At 41.5% G+C, this 21,744-nt stretch overlaps 1 protein-coding gene across 3 annotated transcripts in view; it reads left to right on the top strand.

Annotated features, from left to right (window-relative positions):
* The window catches only part of MAST4 (microtubule associated serine/threonine kinase family member 4), a gene marked incomplete at its 5' end in the record, with an annotated part of 555,822 nt that overhangs the window by 501,344 nt on the left and 32,734 nt on the right, over nt 1-21,744 (top strand). For all 3 annotated transcript variants that reach the window (XM_080933665.1, XM_080933667.1, XM_080933666.1), the window contains 9 exons: nt 723-824; nt 2,096-2,228; nt 5,538-5,605; nt 7,542-7,627; nt 14,799-15,007; nt 16,550-16,688; nt 18,349-18,481; nt 19,255-19,420; nt 21,244-21,345. In XM_080933665.1, the coding sequence (XP_080789791.1) occupies nt 723-824; nt 2,096-2,228; nt 5,538-5,605; nt 7,542-7,627; nt 14,799-15,007; nt 16,550-16,688; nt 18,349-18,481; nt 19,255-19,420; nt 21,244-21,345 (1,138 nt within the window). The remainder of the gene's footprint in view (nt 1-722; nt 825-2,095; nt 2,229-5,537; nt 5,606-7,541; nt 7,628-14,798; nt 15,008-16,549; nt 16,689-18,348; nt 18,482-19,254; nt 19,421-21,243; nt 21,346-21,744) is intronic.

The raw sequence follows: 21,744 nt of genomic DNA, 5'->3' as shown, positions 1-21,744 counted from the left end.
TATTGCCAGATTTATTCAAGAAAATATAAAAAATGTCAGTGTCTATTAGCAAGGTAAGCTCTGCTGTTGGCATATTTATTGTGCTCAGGCAACACGTAAAATAAAATTTATCAAGTACTTAATCCAATTTAGTCTTGCTAAGCTAAATATCTGGGGATTATTCATTCTGTGGGTGTTGTTGAGTCTATATGTGTATCTGAATATAAACAATGTATCATTAACAGTTGCTGTGACACTATATATATCCCACATGTGGTAGCATAACTCCCTGGCAGGCTAATCATACTGTGTGTGTGAACTACGTTTCATAGGTATGTTAGATTCCTGGGATAACAAACAGTCCATTTCTACCTGAGCCACCAATGTCTAAGATGTTCCGTCAGCTGGGGCTAAGCTCTTGTTCAGCTGCTACTGCTGGTGCCCTGTTCTTAGTGGGTCATAAATCTAATGTCTCCTTCATTCATGGCTCACATTAACAGTCCTTATCCTTACATTTGATTTCTGAAGCATAATAAATCAAAGTTTTGCGATTAAATGTTAGCTAATAGAACTATACATGTCTGATAGAGTACATTTATGTTAGAGTTATATTAAGAGTGTTTTCTGAGTCACGTAATTTCTGATTTTTTTTTAAGTTGGCTAATTAGCATGCTTTGCTGATTTTTTTCCCCCCACTTAGTGGAACTCTCTCTCACATCTTTCTGATCACTGCTTTTTCATAGGCTCATGATCGCTCTGAAAGTGGAGAACTGGCATTTATTAAGCAGCTAGTCCGAAAGATCCTAATTGTGATTGCCCGCCCAGCGCGGTTATTAGAGTGCTTGGTAAGTTGCCTTTGGATGTGACTCCATTATTTCTTGTTAATTGTGGAAAGTAGCGGCCATTGGAAAGCTCTGATTTCCCTTAACTTCAACGACAGGTGCTAACAGAGAGAGTCAAGAGGCCTGCAGCATGTGAACACTTGTGACAACATCCACATGTGGCCCTGTCTCCTCCAATTTTGAGAAGGAAGTCTGGCGTTGGTGCTGCTATTAAGCAGCAATCATATTGCATTCTGGTCAAACTTGAAGGATGATCATGAAATAATATGCTTGGCCCTATTTCAGCATGATAACCTTATGCCACAGCTAATTTAAATGCTTACTATGCCTCATGTTCCTGGAATTGCTAAGATTCAGACCAAAGGAAGTCAGGGGTATGGTGACCTGTGGCTATAATTATTGTTTTAAAGCTGTGTTAGAAATAAGTGCTATCTGGCAACCCACTTGAAAGCAAAGCATCACCCACATCTGGAGGGATGAGATTTTTAGACACTAGCTACCTTTCATGTTTGCATCTTTTTGGCCAGTGATCATTTTCTTCTTTCAAGATTTTTGGTTTTATAATACTTTGAGAATGCAGTCGAGACTGTAAACAAATTTGGATACTCTGAACATAGTCTTTAAGGGCCTATGAGTACAGTATGAAAATTCACTTTCAACTTCTGCTGCCTACTAATGTCTGTCCATGTGTAACAGCTTTCAGTGTCACTCACGATGTGTATCTGGTCTCAGGTGCTTTGGTTTTATCCTTCCTTTAATTAACATTCATAATGTTTTATGAAATGGAAATATTCATAGCTCCATAAACACACAGAGCGCCTGATGCGACACAGTAGGGATCTCAGGGAGCAAACCAAGCTGGGCAGGGTGGCTTATGCCTCTGTAGTCTCAGTTACTCAGAAGACTGAGGTGGAGTCTGAGGCTAATCTAGGCAACACACTGGGACCTCAACTTAAGAGAAAGAAAAGAACAATACTTTTATTTTTTTTCCAGTGGGGTCCTGGTCTTTAACAGAACACATTACCTTTGACGTGACATTACAGAGAAATGGGAAGACTGGACATAGTCATTCCTTTAGGTTGCCAGTTGTATATGAGCATGGCCTTGGTGTATGAGTAGGCTCCATAGATGAAGTGAGAATTCTATACTGTGTTAGGCATTTACCTCCTCTTCATATGCAAACTTCCACTATGTCACCTTCATTGAGAGTGAGATTTATGTAATAAAACCTCAGACCTTTTTTGACTCAGAGAACTATTAATCTGTGCCTGCAGGAATTTGATCCTGAAGAATTTTATTACCTGTTGGAAGCTGCGGAAGGCCATGCCAAAGAAGGCCAAGGAATCAAAACTGACATTCCTAGGTACATCATCAGCCAGCTGGGGCTCAATAAGGACCCTTTGGAAGGTGAGTGCAGGTGGGGTTGCCCATCACTCACTCTGACTGTGACATCCAGAAGAACTTCATGATCAATTTTTATCTTTCCCATGTTGGATATCTCTCTGAAAAGCCCCCTTTGTGGGGAGGCCAGTTGGAATGAAAAGAAATGGCCATGGTTGAGTACAGAGGAGAGAACAGGGCTGGCCTTGCTGGACTGGAGACTTCCAGAAGCACTTGGATTTCACCCTCCCTGAGTCCTTCTCTTGCAAAGCTCGGTGGGGTTACTCTGGAGAGCACTTTTAATTTTTAAAGCATTGCTAGAAATCATCATTCATTTAAAACTGACATTTAAATTTAATTTAGGAGGAATGCAGCTAGAGTAGCTGACTTTAGATCATAGGTACCTTTCCAGCTTACTCATCTTAAGTAAGCGTGAAAAACAGTCACACTTGAAAGAGAGCCAGAGGTAAAGAGGAATGCTTCCTTCAGAGCTTGTAAGTGGGGTGTGGTTGATTTCCATGAAGAAAAATATAATTCTATTAAATACAGGAATATCTTATACTCATTTTTCCAAATAAATAAATAAATCTAATATTGGTATATCCTCCTATCCTTTTCTGGTTCTCTGTTTGATATTCTTATATATAGCACTTAGTCTGTGAACCACCCCGAAAGACTCATGAACTATCATGGGCTCCCTCATTCCAAATCATCTTTCTGGTTCATTAAATTGAATTTGCAGACAGTGTTTACCTTGTTCAGTTTTTTGTGATGGAGGTAAATGTTGGTTCAGAGAAATTTTTTTTTCCTGTCCTAAGCTAGGAAACTGCTTTCTGACCCAGGCTTTCCCATCTTCCCCGCTTGGTTTGCTCTTTCGGACATCTTATCTTTGCTTCTAGTGAAATGATGCATGCATTACTGGGAGATAATGCCAGATAAATTTACACTGTACCGAAAGCCGCACCACAACAGATTCATCACTTGCAGAGGCTGGTGACTGCTTCTCTGAAGAGTTCCCTGGGGAGAGATTTTCTCCCATGGCTTTTAAATTACCATTTTTACCTTTTTGAATCACGAGTCTTCAGAAATGGTTTAAATCAATGAAATAAAAAGGGCAGATGTTTAATGGTATTTAGATGAGTTTTAAAAAATCTCTTCAGGCATTACAAAATGATGGCTTAGCTTCCTGCCTCAAAAGCTGACACTTGGTTCCATCCCATTACTACCCACTGCTTACAAATAATATGGATTTCCCAGATAATGGTTATTTAGCCGAAATTCTATTTAAAAGAGAACCGTCTTTTAATTTTTTTTTATGAAAATAATTGAAGCGAGGAGGCTGTCAAAGCCTGTTAGAGTGACTCTTCACCCCAGTGCAGTTAAGGCTGCGTCAGCCTGTGGCTTGTCAGCCAGTGAGCCCTGTGCAGTTTTTTCTGGCATTAAGTGTCACTTTGACACATGAATAATGTGGTGCCCTCTCATATATCTGATTTAAAAAACAAAACAAAACAGTAGTGATCTTCAGCACATTTGAGTTGAATAGTGTAAATTTATCACTAGGAATTTATTTCTACTCCTAATAGCTTTCTAAGAGTCATTCTAAGAAAGGTCTTTCAATATATTTTTAATACTTAACATGACTTCTCCAGGTAATTTGATTAGAAACTCTGGAAGTTTTGCTTTGCTTTCTTGTTAACATCAAAAAAATGGACAAATCTATGTGTGTCCTTTGGTGTAGGACAGAGTTATGTAGGACTGGGTTATGACCCTGACTGTGCAAATATGTAAGTCACTTGTGTCTTCATAAAATCAAGTAAAAATTCATAGACAGACTTTGTGATGGGCCAGCACCATACATGCCTCTCACATAGACATGTCTATGGCTGCTTTGCTACATAGTACCAAATAATGTCTCAGTTCCTGAAATCTCCTCAAACCAAGTGCACTTCAGTTTGTCCAAGTCTCTGTATCTAACATGCACATCACACTGTAGGCCTGAATTATTTCTATGACACTGTGCTCCAAGCCGTTTGCTCTACGCACAGTTTTATTTCACCAGGATTTAAAATGGGGAAGTTCGTGCCACTGCTGTTTAGGAATCTATACATTTATATATAAATTTATCCATTTTCACCTAAAGGCAAGACTCCGTGTGGTTTGCTTTCTCTAAGTTACGAATAATCACTGCCCCACAACACAAACATAACATAAAGGCCCAAAGAGCAATTTTAAATGCTTTCAAAACTGCTAAAAACTATAATTTTTTGTTAACACATTCAATTTTGAAAAATGCTTTTGGTGAAAATTCTTTTTTATTCTTTATTTAAAAAATCTGACCGGGTGGTGGTGCACACTTTGAATCCTAACATCGAGGAGGCAGAAGCAGGTGGGTCTCTATGAGTTTCAGGCCAGCCTGTTCTCCAGAGCCAAGCCTACACAAGGAAACCTCATCTCATAAAACAAAAAGAAAAAAGAAAAGTGTTAAAGGCAGTATAAAAATGAATATTAAATAAATTAGACTTTCTCATTTACTCAAACAAACTCAACTGATGCTCTCCAAACCATGGGCTGAGCAATTAGACACTAGATGTCTTTGTCATTTTAACTAGACCACCAGGGAAGTACTTAAGCTTGTGTCAAGCTTGTGGCATCCAGCCCAGAATTGACTACTCTGTACAATGTAATTAATAAATAACAATCAGCATTTAACTTATTAGTGAATATGCTAAGAGCTTCACATGCGTTGGTGTGTGTAATACCCACAAATGGTCTAAGACATAATACTGCTTACATCTTTCAGAAGAACCTGAGGTTAAAATTTCTCTCAGCTAAGACATGATAACCCTGGGATTTTCATCCTCTATCCCCTGGTACCACCACTATTGCTGCCTCTGGAAAAATTCTTTGTGTCCCTGGATCTGAGAATCATTCTGAAATTGTAGCCAATGATGCATCTTTGCTGTGTGTCAAGCCCTTGGAAGACTTGCCTCTCTTGGATTAAGGACAAAGCTGCTAGTTCACCCAAGGCTTTGCAAGCTAGACTGTATGCATGAGCTGGAGTCTACTGCTCACTGGAGCAGAGGCCCAGTGTCCTGTGTTCCATGTTTCTGGGTCTGGCTCATCATAAAATTGAGATCCAGAGAAAGTGTCATTAGTACATGTTTAAAATACTGACTGCCAGTTATTGCCTTTGAGGGTATAACGTGTGTGTGTATTGGTTTATAGGCTGATTTTTTCTTTCTCCCTTTTAAATAATGAGAGTTTGTTTCTCTTCTGTTTTGGCTTTGTCTTATATAAATTGAGTATTTCCTTCTTCCCTTTTTGTTTTAAACTTAGAAATGGCTCAGTTGGGGAATTACGAGAGTAGAACAGCAGAGACGCCGGAGACGGATGAGTCAGTGAGTGTGAGTATCTCTCCTGATGGAGTATGATGCTGGCTTCTTTTCTATTTCTGAGCATCTGGAGAATTTTAACTGTGTTAATTACTTTATTCCATAAATGTTTACTGTCTTTCTATGGTATATACTTTGAGTGCCTCCTAAGAGAAACAGACATTTACACAAACAACATCATAAGCACCAAAATAGCAACTCTGAGCTTGAATAACATCAGGAAGAAAAGATGACCATGAGCCAGGGGACCATTCCAGAAATAGATTTTTCTGAGTGGACCAATCCCAGAAGATTTTTTCAAGGGTGTGGCCATTGAGTTGAAATGGGGAAAATGAGTAAGACATGAAGGGACAGAGGAATGCTCTGGACACAAAGTGTATCTCAGGGCTAAAAGCAAAGACGACTTCTGAGCCGGAGAGCTGGGGGACTAGTCAATAGCATCTGCTCACAGCTGTCAGGCGGCCTTCTTTTTAAGGGTAGTGGATAGCAACTGAGTCAGAGAGTGAGTCTGAGGGAGGAGGGAGTAAACCTGGCCAGAGCCATGGCTGGAATGTGCCTGGGATTCAGAGACAGGCTGGCTGGCCATAGGGAAATCAGTTAAGAGGCAGCTTCAGTGGCATTGGTAAAATGCCCTGCTGACTGGGGCCATTCTTCTGTGAAGTGGTATCATTAGAGAAGCCAGGATGAATCCAAGTGGCTAGGAAGGTGAAGTGTTTGTAGTCTGGGGTTTGAGAACAGTCTCCGTCCAGATTGCCTACATTTGAAACCTAACTCTACCTCTTACAAAGTGTGCCTACTAGTCTGAGCCTTGGTTTCTCCATCTGGATACAAGCTAAATGAAATGTCCAGTCTTTGGTGGCTAGGAAAGTGACCCAGAGTTAAATGCCGACTGACAGCTGCTATGCTAATTTTGTTGTATGGCTGCTGTTGTCACTGCAGTTCCTTCGAAATCTCTAGGAAGAACCATAGAGCTAGTGATTATAATCTGTCCATTCAGGCTCTTGGAGGGAGTTTCCAGTGGAGGTCTGGGTGACAAAAGAGTTAATGAGATGGTCCAGAGGTAAAGCCATGGAAGGGATGGTAAGATTTGGGTCCTATGGCCAGAGGCCAAGGGGACATGCAAGAGACAGGTGGCTATTTGAATTGAGGAGGTCAAGTAGTTCTGAGGCCAGGGAATGGATGTGCTTCCTGAGTAGAGATAAGATGAGGAAGGAATGGAGCAGAGAAGAAGGTAAGGAACTGGCTAGTAAGCCTTCCAAAGATGAGTAGAAGGCAGGAGTGGAGAGATGGCGCCCTGACGGGAGAGACGTGTACACACCTCGGCCCCACAGGGTCTTCTGAATCCTGGTCCCTGTGGAGGGCGCAAAGCTGCTGAGGTGAATGTGCCACAAGAGACTACTAATCAAAACAGTGAGGTTACTCCTGTTCATTGAGCTAAACTTTTTAGAGAGCTAAAACTTAGAATTTTGGTATTTAAGAAATAGTAAGATTTCTAATATAGGGGTTAACACAGGCAGGCATTCCACACTAAGAAATGTCACCTACCATCCACAGAGTGCCACAGCATGGAAAAGATAAGGTCTAGTCAGAAACGGAGAGACCACATTCTTCCCACAAGCCTGGTGATAGCTGTCTGGGCCTGCTTTGTTTTGTTTTGTCTAACAGAAAGCAGAAGAAAGGTTTGGCATTTTAGGTATGTGTTAAAAGGTAGGACCAGGATGAAGCTATGTTTCCAAAACCTTCTCCTATCCTCTCTGAGCAACACGGGCTTAATACAGCTGACAGGGAATCCTTAGGAGCCACAGCTCACTGCTGAGGCAGGCAGATCCTTTCAGCTGCTCTCAGGCCCTCTAAGTCGGAACGCCATGCCTCGGCAAGTTAAACAGCACATTGTGGTAATTTCCCCAAAGTTTGAACTGTATTTTAACTTTCACATTCCATTCCCCAGAGCTCAAATACTTCCCTGAGACTTCGAAGGAAACCCCGAGAGAGTGATTTTGAAACAATTAAACTGATCAGCAATGGAGCGTATGGGTGAGTGTTGCACGCCCAGCTCTCTGGCACACGTAACATGTGAAGGGCAGCATTCGGTTTGCAGTTTATCTTATGATAAGTGAGCGCTGCATGGGAACTGGCATTCCAAAGGCTGCTTCTTCCCACGTCGGAGTGACATGCAGTCACAATCACTTCTGAACATCCAACAGAAGGCACTGCCAGTGACCTCGGGCTTAGGAAGAGTGGAGAGAAAGATTTCATAAAGTAAAAGACAAAAGTTCTATATTCCTGTTTCTGTTACTTAATCTGTGCTTGGAGTTGAAAGGCACTTGGTTGAAATCATATTTATTATGTTGTACGAAGCACTACATACCTGTGACTTCTTACACTAGCATGTTTACTAAATTGAATGAAAGACTAGAATTTCTTCCTTGATCCATTTTTATTCCTGAAGGAAAAGAGTTATATTCTAAATTCATTCGAATGGATTGGAGGATTCTAGCGGGCACTAAACTCTTGTTGCTTTTCTTTCCTTTTCCTTTATTAATAAGTATGTCTTTTTATAATGGATTAAATGGGTTTTCTTTTCTTAAAAATGGTGAGACAGTGTCTCGTGTAGCCAAGGATAACCTTGAATTCCTGATCCTCCTACCTCCACCCATTGAGAGCTAGGATTAGAGGTTTGTGTTACTACTATTTTTTTTAGTGTTATTTTTTTGTGATCTGTTGACATTTGCACACACCTTTGTAATCTTACACATACACACTGTACACTTCAGTACCCTGTAACAGTCGTATTTCAATGTGTGTGTAATGGTAACGTCATAGCTAGCCTTTTCATTTCTTTAAACATTTATTATTTGTGATAGAAACCTTTGATTTTTTTTTTTTCTCTTGTTGAATTCTTTGATCTATTTCTATGACACCTTTTCTTTCTCAAGGTGTAAGTAATGGCAGTAGTAAATTGTGAAGAGTAAATTCTGGGTTACCAGTAAATAGGGTGGAAGGACAGTGAAACGCGCAAACTGATATGATCCATTTCAGACTGCCCACCAGTTCTGTCTTAATTTAGTGTTAATCCCAGGTCTATTTGCATATCCACAGAGAGCGATAAATCATCTCCAGACGTTTACTGCCATCTATTCACGTAGGAGCAGATGAGACAGTGATTTCTGTTATGCCACAAGGGATGTTTCTCCTTCCTGTTTTTTTCACCTCTAATATTTTCCACGCCATTAACTTAGCAAAGAACGAGCTAAGCCTTCTCCGTGCCTCACTGGCTTTCGGGATTATATCAAATGGCATGTTTCTTGATGCAGCCCATATATGCTTTTAGATGTTATCTCTTTGCAAGATACGCTTTTTCCGCCGACAGTCTTCTGCTGTGTGATGTTTGTACGCTGCTGCTTGTTCTGTGGGTGTTCGTCCTTCTGGAGATGACCTCAGCCATTCTTAGAAATCAGCCAGCAGGCTGACCCCACAGGCACGGGGTTGGGGCATATCCGCATCCATTGTCAGCAGGGAAATGACTCCAGAAAGAGACAGGGAAATCGTGGGCATGTATCTTAGCGGTATCTGGAGTTCTAATTGGTTGAAGAAACTCATTTGTAGTACAATTAAACCATTGTGTAGTAGATGAGGTATATCACACTTTGGGGAACAGTCGGGAATATACAAGAAGTTAAACAAGCTGTGAATTAGTAAACACCCAGGATACAGGCCAAGTCATTAGTGGGCTCACAAGCTGCCTGTCAGGGCCTCGGTTCATCATTTTCCCCTCTTCTCAGAAGTAATATCTCATTACATTCTGACAGATTTCCTTTCTATCTGAGTTATTTTTTAATTTAAAACTGGAATGGAGCTGCTCCTGTCAGTTCAACCAGCCCTGATGTAATCTTCAGGCTAGTTAACAAACAGACCTTTAGAAGGTGGAGGATCTAGGCTCTTGCCACGGTCTTTGGTATCTGTAACAGAGGGTCACTGTTTACATCAGGTCTGGGAGACATACAGACTCTGTCTTCCCTAAAGGTGTAGGAGCCTTGTGCTCACTGACCGTATGTTGGTAATGCTACTTTGGTAAGTATGTGCTGGTCTCTCTGTTTGTGTTCTCAGCTTAAGAGCCTGGTGGTAGTTGATACCTTTTCTACTGGTCTGTGGAGTAGGATCTCAGGTACACAGAGCCTCTGGTGCCAGGCAGAGTTTTCAATTCTCTACATCTATCCTTTGATTATAACTTTCTCTTATCCCAATGGAGAAATAAAGACCTAACTTATGCTACTGAACATTGACTGGACTTTTAAGCCATAACCTCAAAAGAGGTTTAAAAAATTTTTTTTCCTCTTTGGATTGGGTGGGTCAAAATGGAGTCTTCAGTAGTTCAGACTGGCCCCATATTTACTATATAGACTAGCTTTTAACTCCCGATCCTCTTATTACAAGCTAAAAAAAAAAAAAGATTCAATTAAAATACTTAAAAGTTGCAACATTTCTCCCTCATTGTACTTTGCTTCTTGACCTTTATACACACTATTCTATCATGTCTCAAGGGTCCAGAGACATTTACTAGTGAGACCCATGAATGCAAACTGACACAAGCTGACACATCCATTCACCAGTTAGCTATGGTTGCCTACTCTCCGTGCCCAAGTCCACTTATGGACCTTCCAGCTCACATTTGTGCACTGGGCTTTCAGAGTCTCGTGATTTCACATGCATTAGGATCATGCATCCAATGGGGCAGGTGTTCAATGGGCTGCAGCCTCCCTCTCATGGGCCTTACTTCTTTTTATCTTGCATAGGCAGAGAGGATGCCCAGCTCCCAGAGGGTAAGAGTCTCCAGCTGCCTTTCTACCATGTCATCGCCCACTCTTGGGCTTTCCTGTGGAGGAAGAGACAGAATGGCCTTACAAAGAATTAGGAACTTTAGTAGACAACTCAGTGTTGGGTCATTAGGACATGCATAGTGGAGTTACCTGTCCATCAGTTCCTCTGCCTCTGCTTTGTGTTCCTACTCTGGGTCTCTTTCTCGATGCCTTGCTCTCTGCTAATGTATGTAGAACTAAAATATCACTATATAGGGAAAGATGCATGTGGCAGATACAGTTATTAGTAAATAAGTTTTAGCATTAATAATCAAACAATTCTATTAAAAAATGGGGAACAGAGGTGAACAAAGAAGTCTCAACTGAGGAATACCGAATGGCCAAGAAGCACCTAAGGAAATACTCGACATCCCTAGTCATCAGGGAAATGCAAATCAAAATAACCCTGAGATTCTACCTCACACCAGTCTGAATGGTTAAGATCAAAAACTCAGATGACAGCAGATGCTGGCGAGGATGCAGAAAAAGAGGAACACTCCTCCACTGTTGGTGGGGTTGTAATCTGGTACAATGACTCTGAAAATCAGTCTGGTGGTTCCTCAGAAAATTGGACATAGTACTATCTGAGGACCCAGTTATTACACTTCTGGGTCCTCAAAGATGCTTCAACATATAATAACACATGCTCCACCATGTTCATAGCAGCCTTATTTATAATGGCCAGAAGCTAAAAAGAACCCAGATGTACTTCAAAAGAGGAATGGATACAGAAAGTGTGGTACAATGGAGTACTACTCAGCTATGAAAAACAATGACTTTATGAAATTCCTAGACAAATGGATGGAACTAGAGAATATCATCCTAAGTGAGGTAGCCCAGCTACAAAAGAACACACATGATATGCAGTCACTGATAAGTGAATACTAGCCCCAGAAAGCTCTGAATACCCAAGAAACAACTCACAGACCTTATGAAGCTCAAAAGGAAGGAAAGCAAAATGTGGAAGCCTCAGTCCTTCTTAGAAAAAAAGAGAGAAAAGAAAAAAATGTGTATTTATCATATATTATTATGTAACAAATTTTGTGAGCTGTAATAATATTTTATAAAATAAATTAAGCAATTAAAAAAATACTGCTCCAGTTAGGTGGGGGTGACACATACCTTTAATCCCAGCACTAAGAAGCAGAGGCAGGTGGATCTCTGAGTTCAAGGCCAACCTGGTCTACAGAGTGAGTTCCAAGACATCCAGGCTATGCAGGAAAACCTTTTCTCAAAAACCAAGTAATACCCCAAAAGCAAAGCAGAAACGTCAGAAACTAAGGACATAAAATAAACTGGAAGCAGAGGCTATAGCCCAATGGTAGATCGCTTGTCCAAATGTTCAAGGCTCTGTGTTCCATGCTCAACATTGTAGAAATGACCAACAAACACTCAACAGCAGCAGATCTCAATTAGATACTCTAATCTACTCTTGGTTAATGAACTTTTGGCTCAGAATCAAGCACCCATCTTGTAAGAGTTGGAGTGTGACATTCAGAATATGGACCTAAAGGCTTACACAGCATTGAAGTTACTGTGTAGCTGGAAGACATGTTGTAATCCAGTTGACTTAAAGGGGGACGAGCAATGATAAGAAGATGGCATTTTCATGTTATGTTTTGATATGTCCCATTTCACAAATCCATTTTAATGACAATTGCTTACCAATGTGTATCTTGTGTTCAGGAGTCGGCCAAGTTATTTTCCGTTCTTCGTTGTGACTGTCTTCACATCTGGCCTCCATCGGAGAGGAAGCAGCTTTCAATACAGAGATTTTTTATTTTTTAATCCTAATCAGTGGTTCTAAAAAAAAAAAAAAAATGAAAATAAAATAAGAGCTTGTCACCAGATATAAAAATATGTACTAACTGGTTAGTTATTTTAAAATTGGTCACAATGAGAAATCTTTAGGAAAACATGTACAATAGCATTTAAGTTTAGCCTACATATGTATAGTTTTGAGGTCTTTGAAGACAGTTGACATGAGCCATTTTTAAAATGCATGGTTTGCTTCCCAAGGCTAAAGGCGAAACTGAAACTTGCAGCAGTCTGAATGCAGGTCTCTAAATGTTTGGGCAGCTTTTGGGAAGCTCATTCCTGCTAAACAAACAGGGATTTTACTTACTCAGCTGCATCTATTGAGACCTTCCAAAACACACATTAGCAACAGGACTTCTTATGGTCATAGTGAGATTTCACTGTTAGTCCTGTGCCAGCTGCCTTTCTCTTTACTATGAAGCCCACCTAAGGGTGGAAGGATTCTCTGTCCAGCACAGCAGGGGGCGCTCTAGGGGTTGGATCTCCCTCCAGTTTGCAGCACACATGTTACAAGTGGCTGAAACCAGGGAGCAGAGACCTCTTCCCTCCATCCCCAGCCACCCTCTATTCCTCCCAGCTACGTCTTTCTAAAGACTCCACAACCTCCCTTGACACCACCACCTTCTGGGGACACTTAACATTCAAATCACAACAATTGGCTTAACTGTTTATTTTAATTAGCTAATTTTTTTTAAACAGAGTTTTATGTAGCCCAACTTGGCCTCCAGTTGGTTATATAACCAAGAATGATGGTGAATGTCAGACCCATGTGCCTGAATTAGTTAATGTTGCTGTCATGTGTCACCAATAGACCGGGTGTGGGAACAAACACAGCCCATAGGAACCCAGCATTGAGTTGAGGCATTCTACAGAAGATCCCTAACTTACGTGTACAAGATGTCCAGCCAACTGACTCATGGGCTTTTGTTTATGGTGAGAATCAAAGGACTATGCTGCTCAGTGAGTTATTTTGAGGGGTGTCATCAAGAGCCCTTCCTTTGTACCATATGGTGAGCAAAAAACTAGAAAAGCAAATAAAGGAAGAGAGGGAACAAGGAGTGAGCAAAGCCAGAGCTAATAGAAGAGTACAAATGTGTGACATTGAACCAAGACAAGAGGGCGACACGGTGACAGGACAAACACAGGTCGCAAAGAAAAAGCAAACCCCAGTTGACCCCATATGTAATAAAGGGTTAAGTCAGAGTTGACTATACTGAGACTTAATCAGTATATGCCCTGAGCTATTGACTCCGCAGGGAACAGAATGTCCCAGCCTGTCTTGCAGCCAGCCATTTGTTAGACATTACTGAGCAAACTAGTGGAAAACACATCTAAGTTCACATAGCTCCTTGTTTGCAGAAGGTATATCAATTTGTGTGTGTGTGTGTGTGTGTGTGTGTGTGTGTGTGTGTTTACCATGATCAGTGACATTTTAGATACATTATTCTTTATTTGATCAATGCCTTTGGTTTAAGGTCAGCATGTATAACCTGTTACTCATATTTATACATATAAATATTTATATAAATGTTTAGTGGCCCTTTAAGGGATTACGTCATTTGACCATTGCCTTCTTGGAAGCCCAAACCTGTCCTTCCATGAAAATAACAAGTGGAGTGACTTGGAAGGAAGGGGGCCGTCCAAGGCCTTTCCTTACTGCTCATGTCTTACTAGGGATTTTAGGATCCTGCCTTTTTAAGTGCCCCTTTCTCCATATCATCCAGTGCTTAGGGGGTTCACTGTCTTTCAGCAGAGAGGATCTGTCTGTGCCAGGCCATCGCAGAGACTGGATGTGGCCCAGGCCTGTCATTTTTCTTCTATAAAGTTGCTTCATAACTTGGCCAGAAGGTGCGGGGAGCAGACATGCAGCTTCTCGGCTTGCCTCTCAGTCCCCTCACCCTCCATGTTGGGAAATGCATTTGCTGCAGGAGCCCACAGAGGGTGGTGCATGTGGAGTCTGCAGAGAGGAAATATGTTTGTTGCCGACCATTCTCGTATATCCTAGTTTCTCATTCATCAGGAGATTCCATGGGAAGTAATTACTCTCAATTGGAGACCAGGGACGCTAAGAAGCCTTGGTCCCCTTTGCAGATCCCAAGAGTGTCATTTAGAAAATTATTGCTTTAGTCAGTCCAGAAAACGTGCCTAACATATGTCTAATGCTAGAAAGGATGTCGCTCATGATCTGTATGTAATTTTGTTAATTCTTCCCAGTTCTGATTTATGTATCGGATTTTGTTTTGTTTGTGGAAAAACTGAAAACATCAGCTAGTTCTTGGGAAATAACTCACTCTGGGAATTGCTGCCCCCTTTTTGGATCAGCAAAGGCAAATATGATGCTTTATGCGTGATCTTTATTAAAAATGTCTTTTGAAAAAGTCAATTTGGGTTTGGAATGGGATATTACTAAGTCACCAGCACAGCTGTGGCAGCTTAGCTGGAGCTGTTCGGAACCAGAGAGCCTGGGATTGATGTGGTGTGTGTCCTCCGAGCACCCTTACCTCCTCTCCTGCTGTGACCTCCCATTCCAGGGCAGTATACTTTGTTCGGCATAAAGAATCCCGGCAGAGGTTTGCCATGAAGAAGATCAACAAACAAAACCTCATTCTGCGGAACCAGATCCAGCAGGCCTTCGTGGAGCGAGACATCCTGACTTTCGCAGAGAACCCCTTCGTGGTCAGCATGTATTGCTCCTTTGAAACAAGGCGTCACTTATGCATGGTCATGGAGTATGTGGAAGGTAAATCTGTCTTGCCCACAGAGAGTGAGATACCTGCAGGCAAAGCTGCGTCTGTGCCTGAACAGCTACATCCACCTAGGAGCAATGAGATGGCCAAATTCCCAGTCATTATCTTCTGATAATTGCTTGTAAAAATGCCTGCTACTATAACAGAGGGGAAATTAGTGTTATTTGGGAAAAGGTTGTTTCCTTTTTTAATAGCATTTAATCCTAACTACCTCCCTTCAATTGGTCATTAAAGTTGGAATATAGGAGAGGGTTGTTGTTGGGTTTTTTTTCCAACTTCTTTTTATCGCATATCATAAAATTGTTCATTATCATTAGTCTTCTCAAAAAGTGAATTTTAAAGATATCCTTTTTAGCCTGTGGTGGGAAATGAAAAATCCAGCCAGTCTTCTCTATCTTCACTTTTATTCTTCCCCTTCCTTCTTTTTAAACAGTCTTCCTTTATAGCCACGCAGGTCAAACTTTATAATTCTGCCTCAGCCTCTGAGTGCTGGGCTCACCAGCATGCCTGACCATACCCAGCCTCCTCCTCAGCCATTTGCATCTTAAATGCTCCAAGTAGTCTTATTTCTCTCTCCTCCTTTTCTAATTCATTACATATCCGAGACTTCCCATCTCCCTGACTCCTTGATGTAAAGTTACCACGAGTAGCTCAGAAATGACCCAGACCACCTTCCCTGGGTCCTTGCCTAGAGAGAATCCCACACTACACACCTCCAAGAAACAGCAGAGATTTTTACTCACAACTGTTCTAGTTTGCACACGAGGGGATTGGCAGCCGAGAAAGGGAGCGTTAGTGGGAAGTGAGTGGTAGAGAGAGCTGTAAGCCATTAGCCTGAGTCCCACCCATTCTTCCTGTCACACAAGCTGTTTCTTGCTGAATTGTTTGTGCTGGTTGTTTTTATAATAACTTTTTATCACATTTGGTATGTATAAGACTAGCTCCTCACTCCTTTACTAGAATGAACTCCAAATAATCCTGCTAAGTAGTGGTTCTCAACCTTCCTAATGTTCCCTTAGTAGAGTTCTGCATGTTGTGATGACTCCCAACAATAACCTTATTTTGTTGCTACTTTATAACTATAATTTTGCTACTGTTATGAATTATAATGTAAATATCTGATATGCAGAGTATCATATACGTGACCCCAGTGAAAGGGTCTTTTGATCCCCAGTTGAGAAAAGCTACTATGCAGGATGACAATATTATTTTTAACTAGATATTGCAAAGAAGTACTCAATACCACCAATTCATTTGCCTAAGAGCTCCCATCTGCTCAGAGACAGGAGGATTGCAGAGGTGGAATTCTGGCATCTGTGTTTTATAATGATACATTATAAATTGTACAGTCACCCGAATTATGCTAGAGATTCTTCAGAGCCAACTGCTCCCTTCACTTCTAATTGGAAACATGTCTACGTAACATAGTCTCCACTCATGAGTGAATCTGCTTTGATGTTCTGTGATCTACACTGCTCGCCTTCAGTAACCCTGCTGGATGCTGTTCTACTAAATTTGTTCCCTGGGCTTTACAGGAGGAGACTGTGCCACCCTAATGAAAAACATGGGACCTCTTCCAGTTGATATGGCCAGGATGTATTTCGCAGAGACAGTCTTGGCCTTGGAGTATCTGCATAATTATGGAATTGTACACAGGGATTTGAAGCCAGATAAGTATGTGCCCTGATGAAATAAATGTCTTTTACATAATACTGAACATTTTTTTTTGTCTGTGAAATGTCTTTAATGCTATTTGCACATTTCTAAAATTCTCCTTAGAATAAAAAAATGAGTTATTTTAGTAGTAACTTAATACTAACTTTTATACATGTCTTGACAGACTACAGTGCTTATGATGAGAACTTAGGAGAAATAGGGGAAATGACTCGAGTTAATTTCCTTTTTTATCATGTAAATCCTTTCTTTAAAGGATTTATTTATTCTTACTTATGTGAGTACATTGTGGCTGTCTTCAGATACACCAGAAAAGGACATCAGATCTCATTACAGATGGTTGTGAGTCACCACTGGTTGCTAGGGATTGAACTCAGGACCCCTAGAAGAGCAGCCAGTGCTCTTAACCACTGAGCCATCTCTCCAGCCCTCATGTAAATCTTTGAATAATGACATAGGATTGTGTTGTTTTCTCAAGCATTTTGTGCTTGGCCTCATGTTTGGATGATCTCCCCCCGCCCCAGATGCACACATAGATATGTGATGTTCTACTGTACTTATTAGTCTGGAGGTCTTGCCGACTCTATTTGAGATACAGATAGAACTTTTGCCAAGTGGCTGTCCCTTCATCTTGATGTCACATATAGTATATTTCATGCTTTCTAACTAATGTGAGACGCTGCTGAGTGTGCTAAAAAGCGTGTGACAAACTAGGACTATGCTCATCAGAAATCCAGGGACACACAGGGAAGAACAGTTTCATATACAACTGTCAGAATTTTGGCACAATTCCTTCTCGTAGCTTTGTTTGTTTGCTTCTTGGAGACAGGGTTTCTCTGTGTAGTCCTGGCTGCCCCAGAACTCAGAGATCCACCTGCTTCTGCCTCCTGAGTGCTGGGATTCTTAAAAGCATACACTGCCTGACTCCCCTTCTAGTAGCTTTCTTAAAATCCTCTATTACTTTAACCTTTTAATTGATATAATGCTATTTTTTCTCACAATTAAATATTTTAATATATTCAAATGTATGTTTTGCATTATAATTAGTCCAAGCTTTGTGTGTAATGAGTTGAAATTCAATTCCAAGCTGGAAGTAGAAATATGGAAAACTGGGTTTTTCTGTCCAGGTTCTTTTATCCTTGTCTTGTTTTAATCACAAGTGGATTCCTTACCTGAGCTCCTGGTATATGCCTCAGGACTATTGGATCGTTTCTTCTGGCTGAGTGGTCGAGCCCTGCTGTTGCAGGAGGCCTGAGATGGTCCCAGCTCCCACCATGGGCGTCTCACATCCTCTCTCCAGCTTCACGGACCCTCAGACACTCTGGACTCCACTTGCACCCTCATTCACATGTGCACGTGCGCTGCCACCCACGTTCACACACATTATACACAACTTTAAAAATACATCTGAGATCAGGTACAAAGTCCATAGATCTGGAAACAGAAAGGAATCAGAGCTCCATATTTAAGGCCTTAGAGTTAAGTGTTGCGAAAATGATAGTATCGGCTACGATCGCTCTGCCTCTGGCTTCTGAGGTGGCTCAGCAGTCAGCAAGTATGTCTACTCCTCTCTTACCAGGCTTCATTCTGCAAACCAGACCTAAAACCTCAGAATCTGCTTTGCAAGTGATTGTTGTGCCTTTGTCCTTCTGTCTCCTAGCCTGTTGGTGACCTCCATGGGGCACATAAAGCTGACTGACTTTGGCTTATCTAAGGTGGGGTTAATGAGCATGACCACCAACCTCTACGAAGGCCACATTGAGAAGGACGCTCGTGAGTTCTTAGATAAACAGGTAAGCTCGGGTGTGGCTCTGCCTTTGAGAAACAAAGCTCACTGCAGCCTGTGAAGTCTGAATGCACCTGTGTCCGCATTAGTGCTGGCGTTTGGATGGCTATATAAGCCTTGCATTTAATAAAGTGCAAACTGCTCCCATTTGTCTCCCTGGGCCCCTTTGAACCATCTGATGCCTTTACATTCCTCCCCTAGCATTAAGGTCTATTAGCAAGATGAACGATCTAATTGCACACGAGTGAGAGGGTGAGAGAGACAAATGGAAAACTGTTTTTGTAAGGAATTCAGGAGTCTCAACAGAGTACTCGTGAAACTCATGATGCATTGCGCAATCTCAGCTGCTAGAATCCGAGCTATGGCCCATTTCCTTCTAAGCATGCCTCATTACCAAGTGCCCACAATCTGTTCACTGTGGAGTTACTTAAGGTAAACCCAGCTCAGCTGCCACACCTTCCTGCTAGAACTAGGGGGAGAATCAGTTTGGTCATATGAACAACTGAGCACCTCTAATACTGACACGTTAGGCACGCACTGTTATTCCCAGCACTATTTAGTATTGTATAAAGCTACCTGCAAACAGGTAGGTTTGCAGTTTGAGACTAAGCATAATAGAGATGTTGAGTTCTTGGTCATAGTAGCATCTGTGCAGCAGGTCTCTGCCCGTGTGTTTCCTGCTAGGTGAGCAGGTTATTTGAGGCAGTAAAATTGTTTTGTCATCTTGTTCGCTTGAGTTCATGTCTAATACTCCAGTCTAATACAGCCATTTCATTTTAGGTCTGTGGCACACCTGAATACATTGCCCCCGAGGTGATTCTGAGACAGGGCTATGGGAAACCCGTTGACTGGTGGGCCATGGGCATTATCCTCTATGAATTTCTGGTTGGATGTGTGCCTTTCTTTGGGGACACTCCAGAAGAGCTGTTTGGACAAGTCATCAGCGGTAAATATCATCGAGAGTTATCTTTAAGCCACTACTGGGAACCAGCTACTCAGTGTAAATCTGTCGCGTGTCACTAAAATGTTAACCTCTGTCAACCACTGAAGCCAACAAATTAAAAGAACTCACTTCTCATAACGTACAGCTGGTTCACGCTTTCTCGAGAGAGCGATGTGTGTTGAAATGGATCGGAGGAAGGTTTGTTAACATGATATTTGGAGATGGGCTGGCGACGTGTCCAGCGTTCATTCTCCGCTAGTCTTCTGAAAAAGAAACTGGTGTGGGATTTCCAAATGCTTTCCATGTTCGCTGGCCCTCCTTTTCGTAATAGGAAACTTGCACCAGGGAAGAAAAGGTTAATGTGGGGAACATTTTTATAAATGGGGAAAAAATGGCTTATGGCACAATGAAGAAATTAACAGAAATGTAATAGGCCCTAAAACAAATGTCTACCAAGTAATAACTAATGAGCTTGGCAAGTCTGTGAGTGGAATTTGCAGACGGTTAGTGCTTTCACTGGTAGTTGTGGTGTGTGATGTTATTTCTACAGCAGCTGTTCGTCTTTCATTTAAAATTCCATAACCTTTAGATCTTAACCTGCGGGCTTACCCTAACTATTGTCATGTAGCATGTGGCATACTTAAATGATAATTAAATAGGGGCCACTGTTCCCTCCCTGCTGGTTTTGTAAATGTTCCCCGGGCAGATGACAGAAAAGGCGTCTCTACCTGAAAGGTTGTCAGGCCTCGCTGATAACTCCATCAGCCATCTCCTGGTCCCAGCCTGTTCTGCTCTCATGCTGGCCGGCCATGACAGTAGGGAAAATTCATTGTGCTTGTGAAGAGCCCTCAATCGCACTATTATTTTCTGACACTGGCTTTGTGGGCCAGGCATATTTGTAAACTTTAACAAAGTAGATTTGTTGAATTGCCTGCAGTCTAAAAGCCCTTTATATAATATCCGAGCCGGTTATGGATTTATAACTAGGCTGTCTTCTGACAGACCGAGGCCTGAACGGCAAGGGGAATCAACTGTTTAATTAACACAAGCAGCAAATGCTGGCTTTGTCCTCCCTGCCTTACGGCTCTGATGCATATTCATGGTTTATTTTCCAAATCAGATTTAAACTGCAGCAAAGGAAGCTAGAGGCAGTCACATACAAAAATAACTCATGTTTTTATTGCATTTCCATAGGCATGAGCACGCTTGCACACACCTATCTCCGGGCGAACTCCTTTAGAGCGAGAACATAGTTTAATATCTCTGACAGACTTTACATTCCCCTATTACTGTGGTTTCCTTTCGTTTTTCTCTTTAGCCTTAACATTTTGGACTTTACCCTTGTCTCTAAAAATAATTACTTTTTTTTTTTCTTTTTTTTTTTTTTGCAAAATAACCTTTTACTCCTTGGAGCTAAAGAACTGAGCAGGCATGACCAAACTTGAAGTTGAAGCTAATAAGAAAACCTTACACTAAGATGGTCCCCAGTGGGTAGGCACCTGGCATGAAGCTGTTCAATTCTGTAAATTAAACCCTTCTAATAGCCAGAAGGAGTGACTGGGTAGGATCAGTCCTGTCAGTGAAAAACAAGTGAATGAAAGGTAAAAGTCACTAAAATCGTCTCTTGCAATAGACCTTGAACAAACTTGTGCCACCCATGCCCTGTAAGAGAATACTGTTCGAACTTGACCACGTACAGTCCACTGAAGACTTTGAATGTAGGTTGGGGCCCGTGGCTCTGCATTTCTAGCAGTCCCCCAGGGGTTGTCCAGACTGTAGGGAGCTAGACTGCCTATTGAGCTGTAAACTTTTTCTCTTCCTTCCAGATGAAATCAACTGGCCTGAAAAGGACGAGGCCCCTCCCCCAGACGCTCAGGATTTGATTACCTTGCTCCTCAGGCAGAATCCGCTGGAAAGGCTGGGAACAGGTTAGAGAGCATGTGTGTTGCTTTTGCCAATATACAAGAAATAATGTCCTCTGGTTTTCTGTGTAGGCAACATCTGTTAGTTGATGTAGGACATAGCTCCAGCACATTACAGCAATGTTATGTGGTGTGTGTGTGTGTGCGTTTATGGATTAGAACAGCACATACACTCGGATGGGTAGTATTTGTTTTTATGTTTTGCAAAGGCAAAACCCTTAATTTAGTTCAATAAATGTATCTCCAGGGTATGTACCAATCTTCTGTTTTGAAAAACGTGCATCGTAAATAATTGGAAAGGGAAGATCAGATATAAGGAGCTCTTTTTGGTTGTGTCTTAATATACATTCCATGAGGATTTAACCCAGCAGGCTTCTACCCACAGCCTTTGAAATAGGTTATCAG

Source organism: Micromys minutus, assembly GCF_963924665.1.
Source record: "Micromys minutus genome assembly, chromosome: 20".
NCBI classification, from domain to species: Eukaryota; Metazoa; Chordata; class Mammalia; order Rodentia; family Muridae; genus Micromys; species Micromys minutus.
The sequence above is the reverse complement of the archived record's forward strand: the minus strand, read 5'-3'. Positions and strand labels throughout refer to the sequence as shown.